At 42.3% G+C, this 21,490-nt stretch overlaps 1 protein-coding gene across 4 annotated transcripts in view; it reads right to left on the reverse strand.

The window, feature by feature from the left end:
- Positions 1–20,883, reverse strand: part of PTGER2 (prostaglandin E receptor 2) — a 28,608-nt gene extending 7,725 nt beyond the window's left edge. The window contains exons 1-3 of one of the 4 annotated variants that reach the window (XM_012758009.3): positions 18,380–20,877; positions 14,923–15,102; positions 5,740–7,913 (exon numbers count right to left, since the gene is read on the reverse strand). In XM_012758009.3, coding sequence (XP_012613463.2) covers positions 7,671–7,913; positions 14,923–15,102; positions 18,380–19,426 — 1,470 coding nt within the window. In that variant the 5' untranslated portion in view covers positions 19,427–20,877 and the 3' untranslated portion in view covers positions 5,740–7,670. Of the gene's footprint in view, positions 1–5,739; positions 7,914–14,922; positions 15,147–18,379 lie in introns of those variants that run through there. The other 3 variants (XM_012758012.2, XM_012758013.3, XM_020285828.2) reach the window with 3 other exon arrangements.
- Positions 20,884–21,490: the final 607 nt, after the last annotated feature.

The raw sequence follows: 21,490 nt of genomic DNA on the forward strand, positions 1-21,490 counted from the left end.
TCTCTAACAATGGCAAATCTGGTTTCCATCATCCTTAATATATTTGCTTATTTAATAAACCCTTCTGTATGTAACTGATCTCCCATCCCCACCATCATCTCCTCCCCACACCACCCTCTTCCTGCTCAAGTTCTCACTTTCCATTCTGAACCCCTGACTGCCTCACGTGGATGCCATCCTCACTCTGCTTGGGTCCTGACAGCCCAGTCCAGGTTGTCCCACAAGTGTACACCCTTCTCACCCTGCTCAGACTCCTACACCCTCCTACTGGGCCAGCCCTTTTCAAGGATGCCTGGCTCTCCCACCAGGTTCTGCCTTCCTGTGTGGACAGCCTCCCCATCCCCTTGGGCTCTGATAACCCATGCGAGGCTGCCCCTTTGAATGGACACCTGCCTTATGCCTCATTCTGTTCAGGCTCCTACATCCTAATGCCAGGGCACTCTCTCCAACCTTATTGGGGTTCAGATCCCCACTGGGTCACTTCCCCTGTGTGGAGACCCCCCTCCCCCTTGGTGCTCTGATGCCTCTCCAGACCACCTTTCTGCGTGAACACCCTCCTCCATCCACCAGGGCTGCACAGCCCACATGGCACCAGTCCCATGCGTGGGTGCATCCCTTCCTTGTTTGGCTCTCACATCCCCCAACTGCAGAAGCCTGCCTTACTCTGCCCCACCCAAAGGGCTTAGGATTGAGCTGTTCAGAGAGAACGGAAAAAAAGAGGAAGAGGAAGACATGCTATCTTAAGTCTTTCAGAAATTAACAGAGATTCTATCCTTGACATGAGCCATTCATTCATTCGTTCAACAAATATTCACGAGTACCTACTACGTACCAGACACTATCCTAGGTAGCACAAATATGGTGCATTTGCATTCCAGGGGAATATGGTCAGAAATAGAGGGCCATTATAGATCTCCATTGTGTGGGGTCAACGGAATGATCCCTGGGCTTGAAATTAAAAATGATTTAAGTTTTTTTTAGTGTCCCTTAAGGTGGTGTGATCTTGAGTTATTTGCTTAACTTTGAATATGTTTTGTTATCTGTAAAATGGGGACAATACCTACCTTACAGTGTTGTTTTGAAGACTACGTGAGATTTATATATACAACACTCAAAACATGGTATGCGATCATTTTCAAAATACTCTTAGAAGAATATACTGAGTAGGTCAGGTGTGGTGGCTCATGCCTGTCATCCTAACACACTGGGAGGCTGAAGCAGGAGGATCACTTGAGGCCAGGAATTTGAGACCAGCCTGGGCAACATAGTGAGACCCCCATCTCTCCAAAAATAAAAATAAATTTTAAAAAAGAATATATTGAACAAATAAAAAATAGAAGAAGGCCTTGGAATGTATAAGAAACAATTCTAAGTGAATAGAACATCTGGCAAGTGTAAGATACCATAATACTAGACATCAAAACAAAGTAAAAGACCCTTGGGGCTCACTTTCTATCTGGAGGAGACAGATCATGAACACTTAGTCCATCTTGAGGTGTGTTTAAGGTCATTCCTATGGGGTGTGGGGCCCGGTGGCAACGCCATTCCAAGATGGCGCCCACTTCCTGGTCAAACCCTGCTGTTAGTCTGACAAACAAGTGCTCAGCGCATGTGCAGAGTTTGTCTCCTCCCTTCCAAGTGCCTTATCCAATCAGACAATGCCCAGTGTACTTACTGCCTTTATAAGCAGCCGCTGAGAACGCCTCGGCGTCTCCGCGTGTAACCAGTTAAGCAATCCCCATTAAAGCGCTGTCAGAAGAACTCCGGTTGCCGCGTTTTCCTTGCTGGCGAGGCGGGCGCGACAATGGGGAAATGATAAAGTAGGATAAAGGGGAAGGGGAGCGCAGGGGGGTACGGTTTTAAGAAGGGTGGTCAGTGAAGGCCTTACTGAGAAGGCATCACTGGAGCAAACTGTTGAAGGTGAGGAAGCGAGCCACGGCTAATCTGGGGGGAGAGCATTTGTTTATTGCAGGAAGAGACAGAAGCCAGGGCACTGCCTCTGAGATGGGAGCTTCCTGGTGTACCCCAGGCACAGCATCATGGCTGCCGGTGTGGCTGGCATCAATGAGCAGGGGAGAGAGGTGGGAGAGGAGGCCCAGGTAATAGAGAGAGCTCGTCTAGATGGAAGTTCTCACCTTGTAGATGTCTGCATCCCAATCCCAGTTTCATCATTCTTACCCTTTCACTGTGTTAGTTTAAAAATAAAGTTAGCAAGCTGTCTCCCGCATGTGCTTTGTATCTTAATCCAAAATTCCTGTTACAATGGATTCCAGTTAGTAGTATTTTAATGTGCTCAAATAGATAAAGGCAAGGCCTTATTATTTGAAAAATACTTTAATACTGATAACACAGGATAATTGTGTTTTCCTGCTTAGTATTTCTTTGTAACACACTATAACTTCATTGAGAACAAAGAAATTTGTAGAATGAAGATGGGAATCTGACTCTTCAGCTTCCTTAGTTTTTCAAACTGGCATGCCATGGAAAGATGTGAACATCTGAAATAGTGTTTCCTTTCAGAGTGGGCGTCCAACTCGAATCACCATAATAGGTAGTAAAGAGAATAAAGGTCTCTAGTTTATATTATAGTTAGGCATGGTCTCCTTTCATCGGAATGCCTACTCATACCAGAAAGATCTATTTTTACAGGTCAGAGAGTAGTACGCCACAGCATGCAGCCTGCAGTGTTTTGGTTATTGTACCTTTCATTCTACGAGTAACATGAGGACATTTATTTTTAAAAACATAAAAAGTTAATGTTGGATTTTCAAAAGTCTAGGGCTTTTCGGCTTGTTCCTCCTTTGAACTCTTCACAGTGTGGACATACTGAGAAATTTCTCTAAGAGCTGAAAGATAGTCTCAACTATGTCTTCAAAGTCTTGATCGTACAGCTGTTGCAATTTTTAAATGTTTAATTTCTCACAATGTATCAGGCATACTCTTAGGAATGAGATGAGTATTGGCCAAGTAAATATATCATTTGATAACTAAGAGCAGCCAGTTCCATTTTCAAGGGAACTTCTGTTCTCTGGGGTAGGACACTGACTTCTATATCACCATATAGTGCTATCACCTGACGCGTCAACTTATTAACCCAAAAGACCAGGTTCAGTTGACAAGCCCAAAGCTCCCCATCCCTAGTGTACAGAGCCAGTCTAAGAACTTAAAGACAAGAGAGAAACCAAATGACTGTGTGGTCTCAGGTTGGCAAGATCAGCACCATAATCACAAGGGCATCTTAGGAGGATGTCCTTAGTGACTAACCCACTTCACCCCGGCATGCCCAATTTTCCTTTGTGTAAAGTGGAATGCTGTTGCTTCTTTCATTTGTTGAAAGCTATCAAGCTACAACCTTGTTTCTGAGAAAGGTTTGTAATCTCAGGTTGCATTAATAGAAACACAATATCCACATCAAGCCAGGAACTGATATATCTGCACTCAGTACTTGTGAGACTGGTTTAGAATTATTGGTATTTGGTTCTGGCATTAATAACTGGAGAAGATCTGGAGGAGGGCACCAAATGGTGAGGTGTCCTGTGCTATGCTGTCTTTCTTTCTCTTGTCCCCCTGTCTTTTATGCCCACACATTCCTCTGCATTCTCCCATGTGCACTGATCTTCATTGCAATGTCTGAAATACAAACTCGTCCCATATGTGTATTATCATCAACATTCTTGACAGTTATCCAGAGGTAAAAAAAAAAAAAAAAAAATAGATAGCTCCACCCCTACCAACACCAAGAATCAGAAATCTGAGCCAGGACTGTGTGAAGTGGTTAGAGTGGACACTGAACTGGGCATCTAAGATGATGCTAATCCCTAACTGTATTAGCACTTACCATGTGCTATGAAATATGTGGATCATGGAATTAAACCACTAAAATTGACCTTTAAAAGTACATACATTTTGGCCAGGCACGGTGGCTCATGCCTGTAATCCTAGCACTCTGGGAGGCCGAGGCGGGCAGATTGCTCGAGGTCAGGAGTTCGAAACCAGCCTGAGAAAGAGCGAGACCCCATCTCTACTATAAATAGAAAGAAATTAATTGGCCAACTAATATATATATATATATAAAAAATTAGCCAGGCATGGTGGCGCATGCCTGTAGTCCCAGCTACTCGGGAGGCTGAGGCAGGAGGATTGCCTTAGCCCAGGAATTTGAGGTTGCTGTGAGCTAGGCTGATGACACGGCACTCACTCTAGCCTGGGCAACAAAAGCGAGACTCCGTCTCAAAAAAAAAAAAAAGAAAAAAAAAAAGGACATACATTTTATAGAAAATAATATAATTCAAGAAAATTTACTTAGAATAAAAAAAAATTACAAAAGCTAACAGAAAAAAATAAAGAGTAACTTTCTGAAATAAGTAATGCCTAATACATGGCTTTGGCACATATATAAATTAGATGCTAGCTTTTGTGAATTGCTAAAATAACACTTCTTTCTATAGTGTGTATTTCAGGTGATCAAAATGCTTTGTAAATTCAAAAAGTCAATTGCTGTTAGGTGATTGGTAGTATGTTATAAAGATGCAGTCAGAGAGGAAATCCAATGGAGTTAAGTGTTTGGTGAAGGCAGAAGACAGTCATCAAATATTCAAATTGCAGCACAGCCTGTAAGAGTAGGTATTATAAGTTCACATGCATGAAATATTGATTCTCTTTCTGTGAATGACTCAAATAGGGGCTCTTTTCAATTTCAGAAAACCATTAGATTTGGTTTAAGCTAAGTGAAATAAACAAACCCCAGCCTAAGTGAGAGCTAATTGTCTTCGCCTGCCTTTCAAAGTCATCAAATTCAAAACCTGAATATGTTGTTTTTTTCTTGGTTCAAATCAAAGCTAACTTCACATTAGCATTAGGACAATCCCTCTTTCAAAGTGCACTGAGGAAACAGGGACGCCAAAAGTTTAATTGAATTATCCTGAGAATGTAGTGACGTGGATGGGATCTGCCCTCCTTTCTCAGGGCTTGAGCCCTCTGCAAGCATCATGGTTTGGGGTTGGTGTTGTTTCTTGACCTTGGGTCTGGTTCTAGGTTGTCATGGGTTTAAACAATTTTGAGATGCAGGTCTTCTGGAGGCTTTCTATCACTTCTAAGCAAACTCAGATCCCTATTAGGTCTTTGGACATTCAAGGCCACAATTTAGCACCAGAATTTCCCAGTTCTTGAAAAAGATGTTTCTAGGAACAACTCAGCTAAGAGCCCACTGCTTGGGTCCATCCCATATCTGAACACCTAAGGTTAGGGCTGGTATTCTGAGATAAGTATCTGCTATAGTTTCTTTCTCTTTTTTCAATCCACTGACTATTGGGGGCAAAGAATAAAATCTAGTTCTTTTATCACAATTCAGTTCTCTAATTGATCAGGCTATTTTCTGCTTATTGTATTTCACTTGAGAATGAATCGATAACTTAAATAGGTCTGACGTGATAGGATTATTAGAAAGGAAATATTTACATGTCTAATCTTAGTAATTGTTTTCTAAGTTACCTTTAAAAGACCATAAATAGGTGATTGACTACTACAGAGGATTTTTACTTTCAATTCCTTCTATGTATTTATTGATGCAAATGAAATAACAGGATTTAGTCATTCAACACAAGGCATGGGACAGTAGTGCATGAGGAAACAAAGTTCCAGAAATCTTCCAGTTCTTAGTTAAGGGACTTAAATTCTTATATTTTGGGCTCCTAGATTGAATCATTTTGTTCCCACTTCCCACCTGTGATATTATGTTCAATTTTCCTTTTTTTTTTTTTTTCCTTTTTAGTTCTCAGGCATTATTCTGGAATTTTGGGGGGGTGGTGAGGTGGGTTGTGGGATTGTAGTTGACATTTTCATTTGGAGAAAAAAAGTAATCTGATAAAAGGAATCAGTCTTCCAGATTCAAAGTAACTTCAGGATTTTATGTTTAGGAATTACCCATGGGCCTAATTAGTTCCATTTAGAATAATTTTTTAACTTTAGAATGCCTGGTGGACAGGAAAGATTTATTTACATGTCCAGATTTTAGTTAAGTTAAATTTTGCCTGACTCATTTAAACTTGTAGAAAAGCAAACCATTTATTTATTCTTTTTAAAAATAAGAGCTGATTTGACATAGATTGTTTGTATCAAAATATACTGATGACTAGATTGGTTTGAATCATTCTAAGTGATCATCTAGTTTGATAACTGCTTATAAGAAGTGGGTTTGAATAAACAACCCAAAGAGACTTTGGGAAAAAATAACATCCCCCTTTTTTAAAAATAACAGCTACCCTATAATAACACTGCAAAAAATAAGGCAATTCTAGTATTTTAAAGATCATGTTGGAAGTGTAAAAACTGAAAGAAAAAATACCTTCTAATAGCAAGAACAATACTGAATATTTTAAACTCTAACTTACAATGCAACTACACTTTTGAAAACCTGGCAACCACACTTTAAAAATCCGCCAAATTAAATATAATTTTTCTACTTTGATTTCATTTAAAAGGTACTATGTCTGCATTAATTGTAAAATGTGATTGGGGATAGTTTATCACATACTATTCCATTTTCAAATTTTTGTTTTATAGTTTATTTCTGTAACATTTCAGTTGAGTTTACACAGTAACTATGATTAAACAGTGCAAATTCACTGAAATATTTGATGCTGCGTTCACACTATGCCAAACATTTAGAAATATATTAAGATATGACTCACTGTTACATGATTTCCTATATGAGTCAAACCATGTTCCCTAAATATAGACAGATGAATTTTACTACAACACAGTCATCTTATAAAGTGTATTTTACTCATGGCCCCAGTCTGAGCATTAAAAGAGTTCCAGTATATCTGAAGAATGAACCAGGTTTTTTCAGTTTTTATTCCTAATACATGGCATCAGACATAGCCACATATATTCTCCCTTGGAAGTAGAATAAAGAGTATTAATAGGAATTAACTGTCTTGAAACCTTTCTATTATTTCTTGTTGAGAGGAAAATTCCTTAAGTCTTGATTACCATTAGCATAGTAGACATTATAAAATAAATAATCTGACAATTTGATACATAACTTGAGGAGGATGAATGAACAAAACTGACATTAACCAACTGAGTCCACTCTTGTAAGTAAAAGTAATACTGTAGTGATGAGAATACTCCCATATACACAAACATTACAGTAAAAGGTACCTATGAGTTTCAACTTCATTGTCCAAATAAACAGTTTGTTAAGAAATCATAAGACAGAAAGCTTGGTTCCTTCCACACATCTACTTCCTAGAGAATGCATATGAAGATTTATCTAGTCTGTGCACGGTATGTTTATAACAGCAGTAGCATAGAAGATTAAAATACAAAAGACAGTAACCATTTAGGGTTTTACATGAATTACAAAACCACATGCTTTGTCATTCAACAGAAAAGCATAAATCAAAAGGAAACTGGATCTTAAAGGTGGCTGAGTGTTCCTCTAAAGGCCAAGTAACATGCTCATTGAGGGAAGATTTTATAGATCTTTCTGACACCTGCCATGAAGTGTCTTGTCAGCACGCCTGTAGCCATGACCCTGCTTAATTGTTTGTTTACTCCTTTTTATTAGAGTAGGTCCATTTTGTTTATACAATAAGTGTTTTCATTTCTCTAAGGAACCATTTCAAAATGATCTTCCAGATGTTCAATAACTAAGCACTTTTTAACTACTGTCTACAAAGGTCATCCTGTTTACTGGCATTTGACTGTGTAGAACAGGAAGTCTGTGCTGCATCTTGTGTTCTTAATGAAGTCCGACAACAGAGGACTGAACGAATTAGTCTCAGAACAGGAGGCCTAAGGATGGCAAAGACCCAAGGGTCAATTATTGAATTAACTGATAAAAATCTAAGAGCTTGAAGGTCCCACTTTTCCTTTCGGGAAGAGGTTTCATTCATATATGCAAAAATCTGTAAGAAGCAAAGGGGAAAAATGATGTTAGTTTTACATTGTAGCAGTAAACAGGCTTAGATCCTATGCTATTTATTGAGATTTAAAAGCAAAACTATGTTTTGTGTTTGATGAATGAGGGGTGGGGTAGGGAGGCAAAAACATATGTAACTAATATGTAAATTATAACACAATTAATGCATTTTTGCCCCTTGAACTCAATGAAAGCATGTTTTCTGTAGATTATAATTAATATTAACACCATGTGCAATGGTCCTGGTCTTTTCATTGGGAATGGAGGGAAATGAAAAAACTTTTCTTGGCACCTAGAATAGAATCATTTAATAAAAACTGACAATAATATTAGTAGCTCCCATTTTTCAGTAACCTAATATATGTGTCATGAATTGTTCTGGGTACTAAATCTGTTTTATCTCTACTCCTTAGAAAAACTCTCAACTGTTGTCTCTTTTTCATGGACAAGGAGGTGAACTTTAAGAAAGTTATAATAATCATATGTTCCATTTACTTCCAAATACTAAATCTAATTATCACAATTCAGTGAGAGAGGGTTGGCAACAGAGCACCAACAGCAGGAATATGGGTTCTGGCCATTGGATTGCCTGAGTTTGAATCTTAGCTCTGTATAGAGCATTGGGACCAATGGCAGGAAAACTAAAACTTCTGTGCCCCAGTTTCTATATCTTTAAAATGGGCAATAATAACAACATACCTACTTCATAGGGCTGCTAGGAGGATGATGGGAACGAACGTGTGTGAGCTGCTCAGAACAGTGCTCCACCATGCTAGTTGTTATTTTATGCTAGTTGTGCTCATTTTACCAATGAGCACACTGGATGTAGAAAAGTTAGGTGACTTGCCCAAGTACCCAGGGCTGGTTAGTGGCCAAATCAGGACACAACTCTCTTGACACCAGTGCAGTGCTTACTGTGTGCTACATCCAGACCTGTATTAGAGCAAAGCTTTTCAGAACAGTGTCCTGAACACTAGAAATCTGACACCTCTTTATATGTGGATCGGTGTTTTCAAACCGGCATGACAGCTCTCACCTGACTCCTTAGACATTCAGGGAGTAGCACAACTTTTTGGTCAGATTGGAAGAATGGAAGAATACATGATTGATAAAGATCAAACACTTCCATTTAGCATTTAGAAAAGAGGAAAACAAATGCAGTCATTTAAGACCAGTTCTTTATAACGCTCCTGGGACTTTCTTACTATGGCAGTCTGTGAGTTAGGGAGCTATCCCCTCTTTTCCTCCACTTTCCTTTTCCAGAAGAAGGAACAGTTCGTTTCCTTTCTCCTAGTACTTACTCTGCAGGCATCTGGCAACTGGATATACAAAGTAAATTGCAGACAGGGAGAAGAGTAGTCACCTTTGGGTTGCTTATGTTAGGACAATAGCAGGAAGGTTTGGCAGCCATAGGTGTTTATGCCAGAGAATCTTGGCATAGGGAATGGAGAAAAGATTTGGCAGATGAGTAAGGAAAAAGAAGAATTGATGGTGGGTTTCTCAGATTATAGAGAGAAGAGGAAAGTTAGATGTGGATATGCAATGAAACAATAGTTTTCTTGCCAGTTAAACTATTATGGATGAAAAATATCCAGGATGGTATATTCAAGTGATTTCAGAAGTTAGAAATTCAGGATAATGATAGATTAAAATATATTATACTGATAGATTAAAATATATTAGTGTACACACACGCATGTGCACACATATTAATAACTGAGCACTCCGTGGTAGAAAAAGTCTGCAGCTGAGCTTATGATCTGGTTTAGCCAGAGAACATGATGGTGCTGAATTTACTAGCCAACACAGGCAGGGCAGAGGGCTCAGCATTCTAGCAGCCCAGCTTCACACATGAAGATGAGTCAGGTTTTCAGGGGAGAATAACCCACATCGCGTTTCTGATCTCTTGACAGTGTGACAGAGTAACGAGAAGTGAAATTTGGTTTTAGAGGATGAAGCAATTCTGTACTGTTTCCTTTCCTTTTCATCCACTATGCTGGGTAGTTTTTAGAATTGCTTAAAATTACACCTCAGGTAGTGGCTGATATTTTGTAGAAGATAATTCCTTCTTTTACACTTGGAAAAGAAACATACTTCAGTGACCCTTGAAGTTCTTGATGTAAGTTTTGTTTTCTACCTCCCCATTTTTTTCTCTTGGTTCTTGTCTTTTGCCTGCAGTACCATTTTTGATCTTGTGGATCCTGGTTTTTTTGTGTTTTTTTTTTTTTTTAATTGTGGTAGAATAAACATAACATTTGCCACTTTAGTCATTTTCAAGTGTGCAATTCAGTGGCACTAAGCACATTTACATTGTTGTGCAACTATATTGTTTATAAAATTTTTACTTTTCTGTATATTATGATGTTTTTATATCTTAAAAACTTTTCTGGCTGGGGAAAGACTGTCCTTCCTGGAACTCAGTGGTCCCTGGCTTCTTTGGTACCAGGGACCAGTTTCATGGAAGACAATTTTTCCACGATGGGGTTGGGGTAGGGGGTGGGAGCTTAGGCGGTGATGCTGCCAGTTCCTAAGAGGCCATAGACTGGTACCAGGCCAGGTACCAGGGGGTTGGGGACTGCAGGGCTAGCTAATTCTTAGAGATAGCAAAAAGCTCCGCTGGGAGCATGTCTTTGATATACAGACTAACCATTCCAGAGCCAGCCCCGCTTGCCTGGCTCGTATGTACAGAAGGCAATATTCCTCTGCCTTAATCATCCTGGGGCCAGAGCCAGGTAACTAGAGACCACCCCTCTGGCTTAGAGCCTGCTGAAATTATTCAAACTAACCAACCCTTAACTGTTCACCCTGCCCTGCCTTTCCTGTGGAAACCCCAATAAAGGCAGTGGCCCAGGCTCACCCCTCCCTCCCGCCCCCTCATCCTCCTAGCTGATCCTGGTGTTGTTCTATGTGGCCCCACATGGTGTGCCGTGCCTTGTTTTCCTGAGCTTCTCCTGTCTCCTCCTGTGGATGCACTTGACTGACCATAACATAACATAAAAGAACACCGAACAGCAAACATCACCACCATCATCTCCAGAGCTTTTTCATCATCCTAAACTGAAATTCAGTACCTCGTAGACAATAACTGCACATTCCCCTCTCCCATAGACAATAACTGCACATTCCCCTCTCCCTGCAGCCAGTCCTGAGTTTTTAATGAAAGGATGCCACAAGGAATATAAGGTAATGAATTAATAAGGCATCAGTTATATTTTTCTGCATACACTACTAATATATTTGTTATGAGAAAAATACCTAGTGTTAAGCCAAATGAGTCAAGTGAGTTTTAATTCCTCGGGGCAGGCTCTCTACAGGGCTGTGCTAAGAGCTCATTGAGACATTTATAAAAGCAGCGCAGATGAGAATTAGCGCTATTCTAGCATTGTCTTGTGTAGAAGGAGCCTCCCATGGAAAACTTCATCTTGGCACTGACCAGGTACTGTTTATTTGAACGACCTTCCTATCTTTAATGCAACTACAAAGTAGGTTCGGAACTTTAGAACAAATGAGGATTTTATGTGGCTGATCACTGAAATCACCTGAGCAGTTTTTAAAAACTATTCTGATGCCTTGCTCCCTGCCTCAGAGACTCTGACTTAATTAGTCTGGACATCAGGGTGTTAGGGGTTTGAAAAGCCCTCCAGGTGATTCTAATGTGCAGCCAAGGTTGAGAACTAATGTTTTAGAACCTAACTAAAACCTATTCATTTATCACATTTAAGGATAAAAGACCCACTTAGGCCTCGTCAATAAAACAACTGACTTTGGGCTTTCAGAATTCAGTTCCTGATCATTAATATGCAATTTGTTTTCTGTTGGAAATTGAATCCTAAGTGTATAGCAGCTAACATTATTTATTTATTTTATTTAATATTTATTTTGTTTAATAATTAACATTATTAAACACCTACTGTGTACTCAGCATGGTGCTAAACAATTTGTAAGTCTTATTCTGTTTAATTTTTACACAAACCTACAAAGTATTATTATTCTCAGCTTAGAGAAGAGGAAACTGAGGCTTAGAAGATCAGTTACCTGGGCCAGGATCACAGTCTGGGTAAGAGAGAAACTGTGGAGTCAAACTGAAGCAGGAGGATACCAACCTTTACTTTTAGCCATTACACACTCTGCTGCCATCTATATAAAAGGCTATGATGTAAAGCTTCACATGAAATTCACAAATGACTGACTGAATTATGAGTTTGTAGGAGGCTTCTCTTCAAAGGTGTCACAAAGTTTTATAGATATCACTGTTCCTTTTTGTAGAGTGGAAAATCATGGCTATTTCCAAGTAACTACTTGGTTTTCTCTGGGACTTCTTTTTCCTCCATATTTTTCCACAGCTAAATTGCAGGAATAGATTGTTATATGTTTATCTGCCTTCTGAAAGACATTAGGGTGCCCTAGCTACAGACTTTGCATAGTTTATTCTTTAAAAATCTTTTGGGGGAAGATTATTTTAAAGATATATAATCAGTGCTTTAAAGAAACCTTTTTACCCAAATCACAGGTGTTTTATGGTGGAGGGAAATAGAAATCTATTTTCCTTCAGAAGGAAAAACTGGGGCATGGATATAGCTCTGTAATTAGAGGGTCCTTTGCCTTGTGCTTCTCAGAACTGGAAACTAAAAAGAGCTAATGCTAAAGTTTAAAATTCCAGGCCTATATACTCCAGCATGGTGGCTCTTAATTAACCCTTTGAGAAAACGATGCATGCTATGAACCATCTACCATGCATGCTATGAACCATCTACCAAGGACTCATAAAAACACAACATTTTGCAAATGATTTCAGAGAGATCCATTACTGTCCAAGGAGCACAGGTTAAGAACCTTGGTCTAGAGGAAGTCTCAGCCTTCCCTGAATGTGCTTTCCCTATCCCCAGCCCTTCCCATCACATAGATGTCCTGACTGCAGGGTTCTTAAGTTTTGTTTTCTGTTAAGGGCTATTTAAGGCAGCAAAATATTCTCAGAAAAATGGAGCTTGGGACACCTTGATAATATAAGTTGAACCTCAACTCATGCGTTCAAAATAAGGACAGGAAGTGGTGGTCAGAAACTTTAAAAGAGAGGACAGAAAAAGCCAACTGAGCAGGCCAAGTTGCAGATTAACTGGGTCTTGAGCCTCTAGCTGGAAAGAGACCAGCTGATCACCTTCCGGAAACATTGCGCTTCACCATTTCTATTCTTTTTTAAACTTAACACTGTGATGGGCTCTTGACACACCAAGGAAGAAATATACTTTCCCCCCAAAAGCTGTTTTTCTTTAAGCTAAGGACCTGGCCTAAACCATCTGAAACAGGAGTGAGGATCCACTTGACCTCGGGTATAGACATAATGCACAAATTCTCTTTTGGGAAAAGGACTATGGTTCTTGCTGTCTAAATTTTAAAAATCAGCGTAACTGCGTCTTTATTCATAACCAGCATTTCATAATACCAAATGGCAAAGGAAAAGATATCAAGTGAAACCATTCATATAGAGGAACTTTCTCTTAAAAGGTAATGTGTATTAACACTATCTCAACAATCCCCAAACACAGCACTAACGATGCTCGAATGATAAAGGGCCTTCCAATTGTTCCTGGACATTAACTTAAAATATCACCAGGCAAAGTTCACTGTGGCTATGCATAGAGATTTCTGGATTTCTATTTCATCCCTACCAGAATTATTACATTTTACATGCCTGTAACTGGCCAATTTCATATCAGTTTTTCAACCCCCATTCATGTTACATTTTATACAAAGAGTACCAAGAATGAACAGAAAACTACAAATTACTTGAATTTTCTCTGTATTGCCAAGACCACATGTCCACTAATCAGATTTACCTACAAATTATAGCCATAAAGAATTTCTAAAGATGGAGACATTTTTAGAATGAGTTCAATGGTTCACTCTTGAAGTTTTGAAGTTGAATAAAATGCATAAGTACTTTATCCTAATAGCATGCGGGAAACAGTTTAAAATGACCAGAAGCTTGCCACAGTTAGTAAAGTGGTGAGAAAGTGGCTTGATATGGGTTGGCAATTAAGACACAAACAGTATCTGAGGCAAGAATGGAGGTCTCATATATTTCCTGTGTTCTGTTCCATTTCAGGAAGAAAGAGTTTCTATTTATCTCTGTGAAATGATGACAAGAGCTGATTAACATAAGGAGGAATTTATTAATTTATACAATATCCCTTTCGTGAATAAACAGTTTGGAATAAGTTGTTAGTCTCATGCAGGATTTCATACTGGACAGCCAAGATAATGTTACTTCCCAAACACCACATGCTTTTTTATCACTTAAGAAATGTTTTATGTGTACCAATGGAAGATTTTATGTGAAGGGTAATCTGATTATTTCTTAATTTAGATCAGCATTTACATTAGCCAATCTCCTAAAATCTCAGTCTCGGCCTTTTATTTCATAAGTCTGTGGAGAAGAGAAAGGGAACCATGCACTTGGCCCAGCTCAGGTCCCTGCAGCTGACATGGAGAAAAACAGTCTTTGCCATTTTATTTTTAAAGCTAACTAGTTGGAATTAAGAGGCGAAGTGGTCCAAAAATTTTTAACATCCTCACAAGCCTCTTATGAAATCTTAGATTAATCTTCTCATATGTTACTCCTGAGATGAGTACTTTCTCTTTGACAGTATTGTGGTTAAGTGCATAGGCTCTGGGCTTAAACTGCCTAGCTTTGAAGTCACTTCCCTCACCCACTAGCTGTGAGACCCAGGGTACGTTATTCGCCTCAGCTGTACAATGAAGATCATAATACTATCTATTTTCTAGGTTGTTGTGAAGATAATGGGTTAATGTAAAAAATTAGCTCTTGAAAGTGTTAGCCATTTTGGTGTTGATAATAATGATTGATATATGACATTGAACTTGACTTCATTTCAGGGTATTTTTTTTTTTAACATTTTTATAGTTTTACTTCACAAACATCAGAAGTCCTAGCCTGGTATCCTTGGAGGAAAGCAGTAATTCCAACATGCCCCCACCTTGGGATGGATGGCTGACATTAGTAGTTCCAGGTTTCCTAAATTTCCCATTCCCCTCTTCTTCCCACTACTGGAGGGCTGTGGAATAGGCTGGTGTCTCACTGGGCACAGCTGTGAACTCTCCTTCTGGTTGGCCAGTGGTTTGGTCCATTTTTGAGGGACATAGAAAGCATCTGTTATCTGAGGAAGGAATGGGCAGAGATAGAGCATATTGCTGCTACTATCTGGGATACAAACAAAAAATTAGTTGGGATATCTCATTAATAATTATTTTACATGGATAACATCTGAATTGATAATATTTTGGGTATACTGAGTTAAATAGAATATATAATTACAATTAATTTTATCAGTTTCCTTTTACTTTTTGTTATGTGGCTATTAGAAAATTTAAAATTCTATGTGTGGCTTGCATTTGTGGCTCACATTGTATTTCTATTGGACTGTGTGCACTCTGTGAGAGAAATAGGAGCATTTCTGAAGGCAACATCATAAGCCTTTGCCTTGTCTAACACAGCCCCCTGTTAGGATATGTGGAAACCATTTATCCCTGACATGGCAGATGGGTGTAGGTCACTTTTGACACAATTTTAGTGTGGGCCAAGTAGATTAAAAGGACTTGGGGGGAAAAGCACCCCCCCACACACACCAGGGCACATGCCAAGCATTCTGAAATAGCAGAATGTATGAACCAAACAGTACTCATCAGTGTTGAATTTTCAGACAAGCCCCTCAAGAAATTACTTAAATTGGGATAGTGCAGCACTTCATAAAATTTAAAGTGCTATGTAAATGAAAGATATTATTATTACCAATGATATATTGACAAAATAAAATGAATCAATGTAAACTTCCTAATTAAGAGATGACTTGATACTTTAATTCTGTTTTGTGCCTAGTTATCTATAATTCATCTGGATATGTTGTCATGGTAGTTCCCAGGTAAGAAATCAGTGTGGCCAGCTTTCCTATTATGTTCATACTAGGATTTTCTCCTGCTCTTCGGGAATCTTTGCCACAAATATATGCAGAAACAAACCTAGAAAATATTTGCTGATAGTGTCAATGCTAAGGGGTTACTTGGGGGAGCTCAAGCCCTTTCATAATCTTCATCTGCCCTCCCCGCCCCACCACAAACAGGAAATTGAAACAAAAATACAACTTCAAAGCAGACCTTCTACTCCCTCGCCCTTTCTAACCAGACTTCTGTCTCTAATCCCTTTCTATTTGGCAACTCTGGAGCTGCCCATAGCCTAATATTAAATGAGAGAGGAATAAGAATTATACACACACACACACACACACACACACACACACACACACGCGCGAGCGCACAGATTTAAAAAGCAATAGGTGACAATGATGGAGTTCTCATGACAAAAGGTAAATTTATGTGAAAATGGGGGAAATCTGTTGGAAATCACTGCCTTTATTTTACAAAATACAGTTTATGCAGTGGGTCAGTCATGGTCAAAGGAGAGAACATTTTTCCTCTTGCTTGCCTGTGTAAATGACTCAGAAAAGGCAATGACAACCCGTTTCGCAAGTATGTGATCACCCCGAGACCATCCCAAGTGATTTAAGTAGCTGGAGGTGGGGGTTATTATTTTGTGTATGCTCACAGATGACAGATAAAACTCCAAGAACTGACATCCTAATTTCCACCATCCTAATTATGCACTCCCTAATTCAGGAATGGTTTCTGCCCCCCAAGTTGAATTCTAAGTTGTTTAGTGGACCCTGAAATGCTTTTTTCATGGATACATGCTCTATATGCCAGTCCTGACCCCCAAACGCTGATTTTGTCACTAACATAACTGAAAGTTTCCACCAATAAATAAAACAAAACCGTAGAAGTCATGTTGATTTCTACATCACAGCATTTCTGTTACACAAACTACCCTGCTCAGGGTGGAATGGGAGGCCCTCGCAGCCTCTCACAGTTCTACTTCATTTTATAAGAGGACGCCTTTGGCCTTTGACGTACTCCATCTCATTCCCCCGCAAAGTATAACTTACTAATTCAGAGCAGCTACTGCCCTGACAGATGATGTGGCAAAAGAGTGAGGGATGGAGAGAAGAAAACATAGCTAACAAAGGGGATTAATTAGGGTGGGGAGAAGGGACTCATATCCAGGCTCTCGGGGTCCTGTGTCCTTTCCCATCTCTGAAGATGTGAGCAGATGAAGATAACCAGGAGCAGGAGGTAGGAGAGAGTTACTTCTTCTCCAGCTTCCACAGGTCAGACCTGCTAATATTAGGCACTGTCCATCTATTTCTTTTCTCCAAGATTGTGGCAGGTGAAACTGCTACTATTAATTGCTTTGACCCTGCAGGGTCAGCCTTGTTCTTCTGAAGACTAGGAGGTGGAGTTGCTATACTCCCACATTCCCAATTACTAGCCTGCTGTAAGAGCCAGCACATTCTCAGACATTTTCCAGGACCTACTAAAACATTACACTATTAAGAGGCTTGAACTCACAGCATCATAGAAATAACTGCTGAAGTTGCCCCAAACCAGGGCAGCCCTTATGCCAGAACCTGGGCTCCTGTCCTCTAGCTCTCCAGAAAGCTCCACTCTCCGTTCCTCACATAGCCATTCCTGGATGTGTCTCTGTGTTCATATAGTGCATGACTGTATGCTGAACAGCACTTGTAGATATTTCTGACAGTGACATTAAGAGGATATTTTGTAAGAGGTTACAAATTCCTTTTCTGGAGGGATCTCAAAAGCTTAGCAAGGGGTTCCAGAAAGCACCTGTCTTTTCCTTATCATTATCATTATGGACCTATTATAAATTTTCATGGCAACAAAGAGTTACAATCAAATATATAAATTGGGAAACCTGTAAACTAGATGTTTGTTGAACTTTCCACACAAATAATGAAAGTTCTGAACTTTTGCAACAGGGATGCTTCTTATCTGGGACCATTTCCAATGGCAGCTAGAATGCTATGGGTTGAGCACCACATTTTGCCCTGGCAGAAACAGAAGGCAAAGCATGGAGAACTAGCACCAACAGGTGGGAGGTACAGGGTGGCAAACTGCAGCTTAAGATAGTCAGGTTGTTAACAGTGACGACCATCCTATGGTGGGAGGGGCTGCCTTCTCCTCAATTACTAAGCCAGGCTAGCCGAGGGCGAGAAAGGGACAATGTCCCAAGGCCAGGATGAGGGTCCGGGCTGGCTTAGCCCAGGCCCAAGGCTCCCTTTCTGAGGGTCTGTGTTATTGCAAGAGAAACACTAGCATAGCAATGCCCACAGGCCAGGACTGGGGGAGGGAGAAAGTGGGGTAAAGGTGAGAAGCAAGAGAGGAAGACTATAGATCTTTACAAATTAGAGCATATTTTTACAACCTGCAAAAGTTTGTAGGGCGACGGAAAGGATGGGGGGTGAGAGGAGAGAGTATGACAAATCTGCACAGAGCCGGGCTGGGGAAACAAAGTGAGTGACTTACCGTGAAAGGCAAGGAGCAGATGGCGAAGGTGATGGTCATAATGGCCAGGAGAATGAGGTGGTCCGTCTCCTCTGCCATGGACACCCTTTCCCCTCTCCTGCGGGCCCCGGAACCGCCCCAGCTGCTGCCCAAGGAGGGTCCACAGCGGCTTCTCCTGCCTCGGCGGTGCATGCGGATGAGGTTGAGGATGACGCTGAAGTTGCAGGCGAGCACCGCGACGATGAGGAGCAGCAGCAGAGTGGCATAAAGCTGCGGGTAAGCGGCCCGCCCGTGCCGGATGAAGCACCACGTCCCGGGGCAGTACTGGACGTACTGCCCGTAGTCCAGGAGCGGCAGGGAGCAAAAGAGCAGGGAGACGCCATAGATCGCGGGCAGCACGGCCAGGCCCCCGCGGCGCGTGACGCGGCGCTGGTAGAAGTAGGGGTGCCCGATGGACAGGTAGCGCTCCAGGGCCATGGCGAAGAGCATGAGCATCGTGGCCAGGCTGAAAAAGGTCATGGCGAAAGCGAAGTAGGTGCACGCGCGGCTCTCGGGCGCCAGTGCCACCAGGGTCTGGTTCCGCGCGTACGAAGCCAGCACCACCGGGCTGATGAGGCAGGTCCCGAGCAGGTCGGTGAACACCAGCTCGGTCACCAGCACGTGGAACAAGGAGAGGGAGTTCCTGCGGCCGCAGCTGCGCCCCGCGTCCCCCCGCCAGCGGCGCGCCAGCAGCGCCAGCGCGATGAGGTTCCCCAGCACCCCGGCCGAGAACATCACGGAACTGATGGCTGGACTCTCGCCCGACGGGAGCCACTGTCGAGTCTCGCAGTCCTCGGGCAGGGAGTCATTGGAGGCATTGCCCATGGTGGGGTGCCTGGAGGAGAGATGCACTCGCCTTTCCCCGCGGGTACCTGGGAGGAGGAGGGTCTCAGAGCGGGAGTGCTCCGAGACTCCGAGGGAAAAGGGGAGGGACCAAAATGAGGAACCCCCTTCCGGCCCGGCGCGCGCCGAGGGCAAGCTCGCCCCGGGTCTCCCGCCGCGCGCCAAGTGGCTGCTCCGCTGCTGCATCGGGGTGGCTCTCGAGGCTCCCACGCCGACCCGCGCCGGCCGGGCTGGAGGCAGTGCAAAAGGGAGCCGCCGCGGCCTCCGGCCCCCCACCCCCGCGCGCCCAGGGGTGGTGTCCCGGTCCCGCAAGCGCCAGCGCCTGCGCCAGCGCCCGCGAGGCTGGACGCGTCGCGCTCGCGGGGACGCCGTGAGTCCCTGGGGCGCGCTGGCGGGGAGAGGGCGAGGCGGGGTCCGAGCACCGGCCGGCCCGGCGCTGGGCAGGCGCGCGCGGGAGCTGCGTTCCTCCCTCCTCCGGCGTCCAGTGCTGGAAGCGGTGCGGCCGTCTGACCTGGGCTAGGAAGCGTTAAGCCCCAACCCAGGGCTGGGAGGGAGTGCGGGGGCACTTGCGGGGTCTACGCAGAATGCCCAGAAGGCCGGGTCAACAAGCAGAGCGACGAGTCTCACCAAACAATAGAGAAGTTAGGACAACTCAGTCCCATGAAATGTGCAGAACAAGGGAACAACAGACACCAAGACAGCTTGAAGTAAGACCAATATGTTTCGCTTTGTTTTACCATTCCCAGGAAGATACACTAAGAGGGAGGGATAGAAATTGGTAGGAAGTGAAAACCACTCTGCCCATCCAAGGAAGCAAACCACGCAGCCCTCGCCACTGAGCTGCCTGTTGCTCTGCTGCCTTGATTCGGTTGCTAGCATTTCACCTTTTCCTATGTCAACAGCATAACGGATAACCACTGGTTTAAGCAACCATTAAAAAAAAAAAAGAAGAAAAAGGAATGTTCCTTGTAATTGTGTAGAATTGTGTTTGTGGACACAGCGTGAAAACTGCTGCACATCATTGTTCTCTCCTCAAGCTCAACCTTGAAAGAAAACGTTGATGTGTCCTCTAGCAGTTAATCTTTCCACGGCCAGTTAACCAGGGAGGGCTTGTCAGGAAAGACCCGTTCCTGGTAAAGTGCTAAGTGGCCAGCCTCAGACTGGAACTGACAATAATGGTTGCATACCACATATTGTCATAATTGCAGAGTTGTGAAAATGAGCTGATATTTAAAACAACACCAACAAAATATCCAGTTTGGCAGACAACATAGGTAACTGTGTTCTGCAAGAAAGGTCTTACCTACCTGGGGAAGGGAAGTGGCCTGGGAAGTGGAAGGATAGGAGACTGGCAAGAAAGCAAGTTGTCTTGGTGAAGGAAAGACTGCCTGCTGAAGAGCACCCCCTGCTACAGCCTGTTTCCTCTCCAGGAATATTTTAGCTCACCTTGATTCTGGCCTGGGGATTGGAATGTGGATGGGGTTCCCAATAGGGCAAGCATAATATATTGGGTCACTTGCAAAGCCTCCCCACCCATTTTCACATATCAGCAGCCACTACCTCAATCCCTAAACTTTGTGTGGCATGCAGGGGATCTATCTTAACTCCTAGAGTTTCTCTTTCAGACTGTAAACTGCAGGTCAGTAACACCTTATCACCAACTTGGTCACCCCTCTATGACTCCCCCACCCACCATTCCCCCATCTCACCCCAAGTAAAGGGCAAACCTTATGTAAATCAAGTGTTTCTTGGTAGGAAAACACCATGGGTCTAGTGTACAGCTTAATTCTACACTCCAGTTTTACTATTAACTAAAGGGTTTTTATTCACTGAATTTTCAGTGCTTGATTTCCTTTTGAAATATCTTTTCTATTTTCATAAGACCCTGCACAACAAAAACCTACAATGAACTTTTCATATATATTTGTCCGTAGCTTTCCTTGGGATGGGTACCTGGTGGCAGGCCTGCCCCTGCTTTTTGTAAGTACCAGAGCAAGAGTGCAACTGGAGCTCCTCCCCTCAGGCCTCTCTCCCTTTCTCTTACTAACCTCTACCCTTGACTCCACAAGGAGACTTGCACAGGAGTATGTGGACAACATAGTCCTTGATGACCAAGCTCTCCCCAAAAAGCAACCCCTTGGGCCTGGGGACATGTACTCCAAGCATGCAGTTGACCCTTGGGTGGCTTGACCTGGGGAAGATACCTGTGTCAAGCCCTGGAAGTGAGCTCTGCACCAACATTTGAGCAGG

The sequence above is a fragment of the Microcebus murinus genome, chromosome 6, assembly GCF_040939455.1.
Source record: "Microcebus murinus isolate Inina chromosome 6, M.murinus_Inina_mat1.0, whole genome shotgun sequence".
NCBI lineage: Eukaryota > Metazoa > Chordata > Mammalia > Primates > Cheirogaleidae > Microcebus > Microcebus murinus.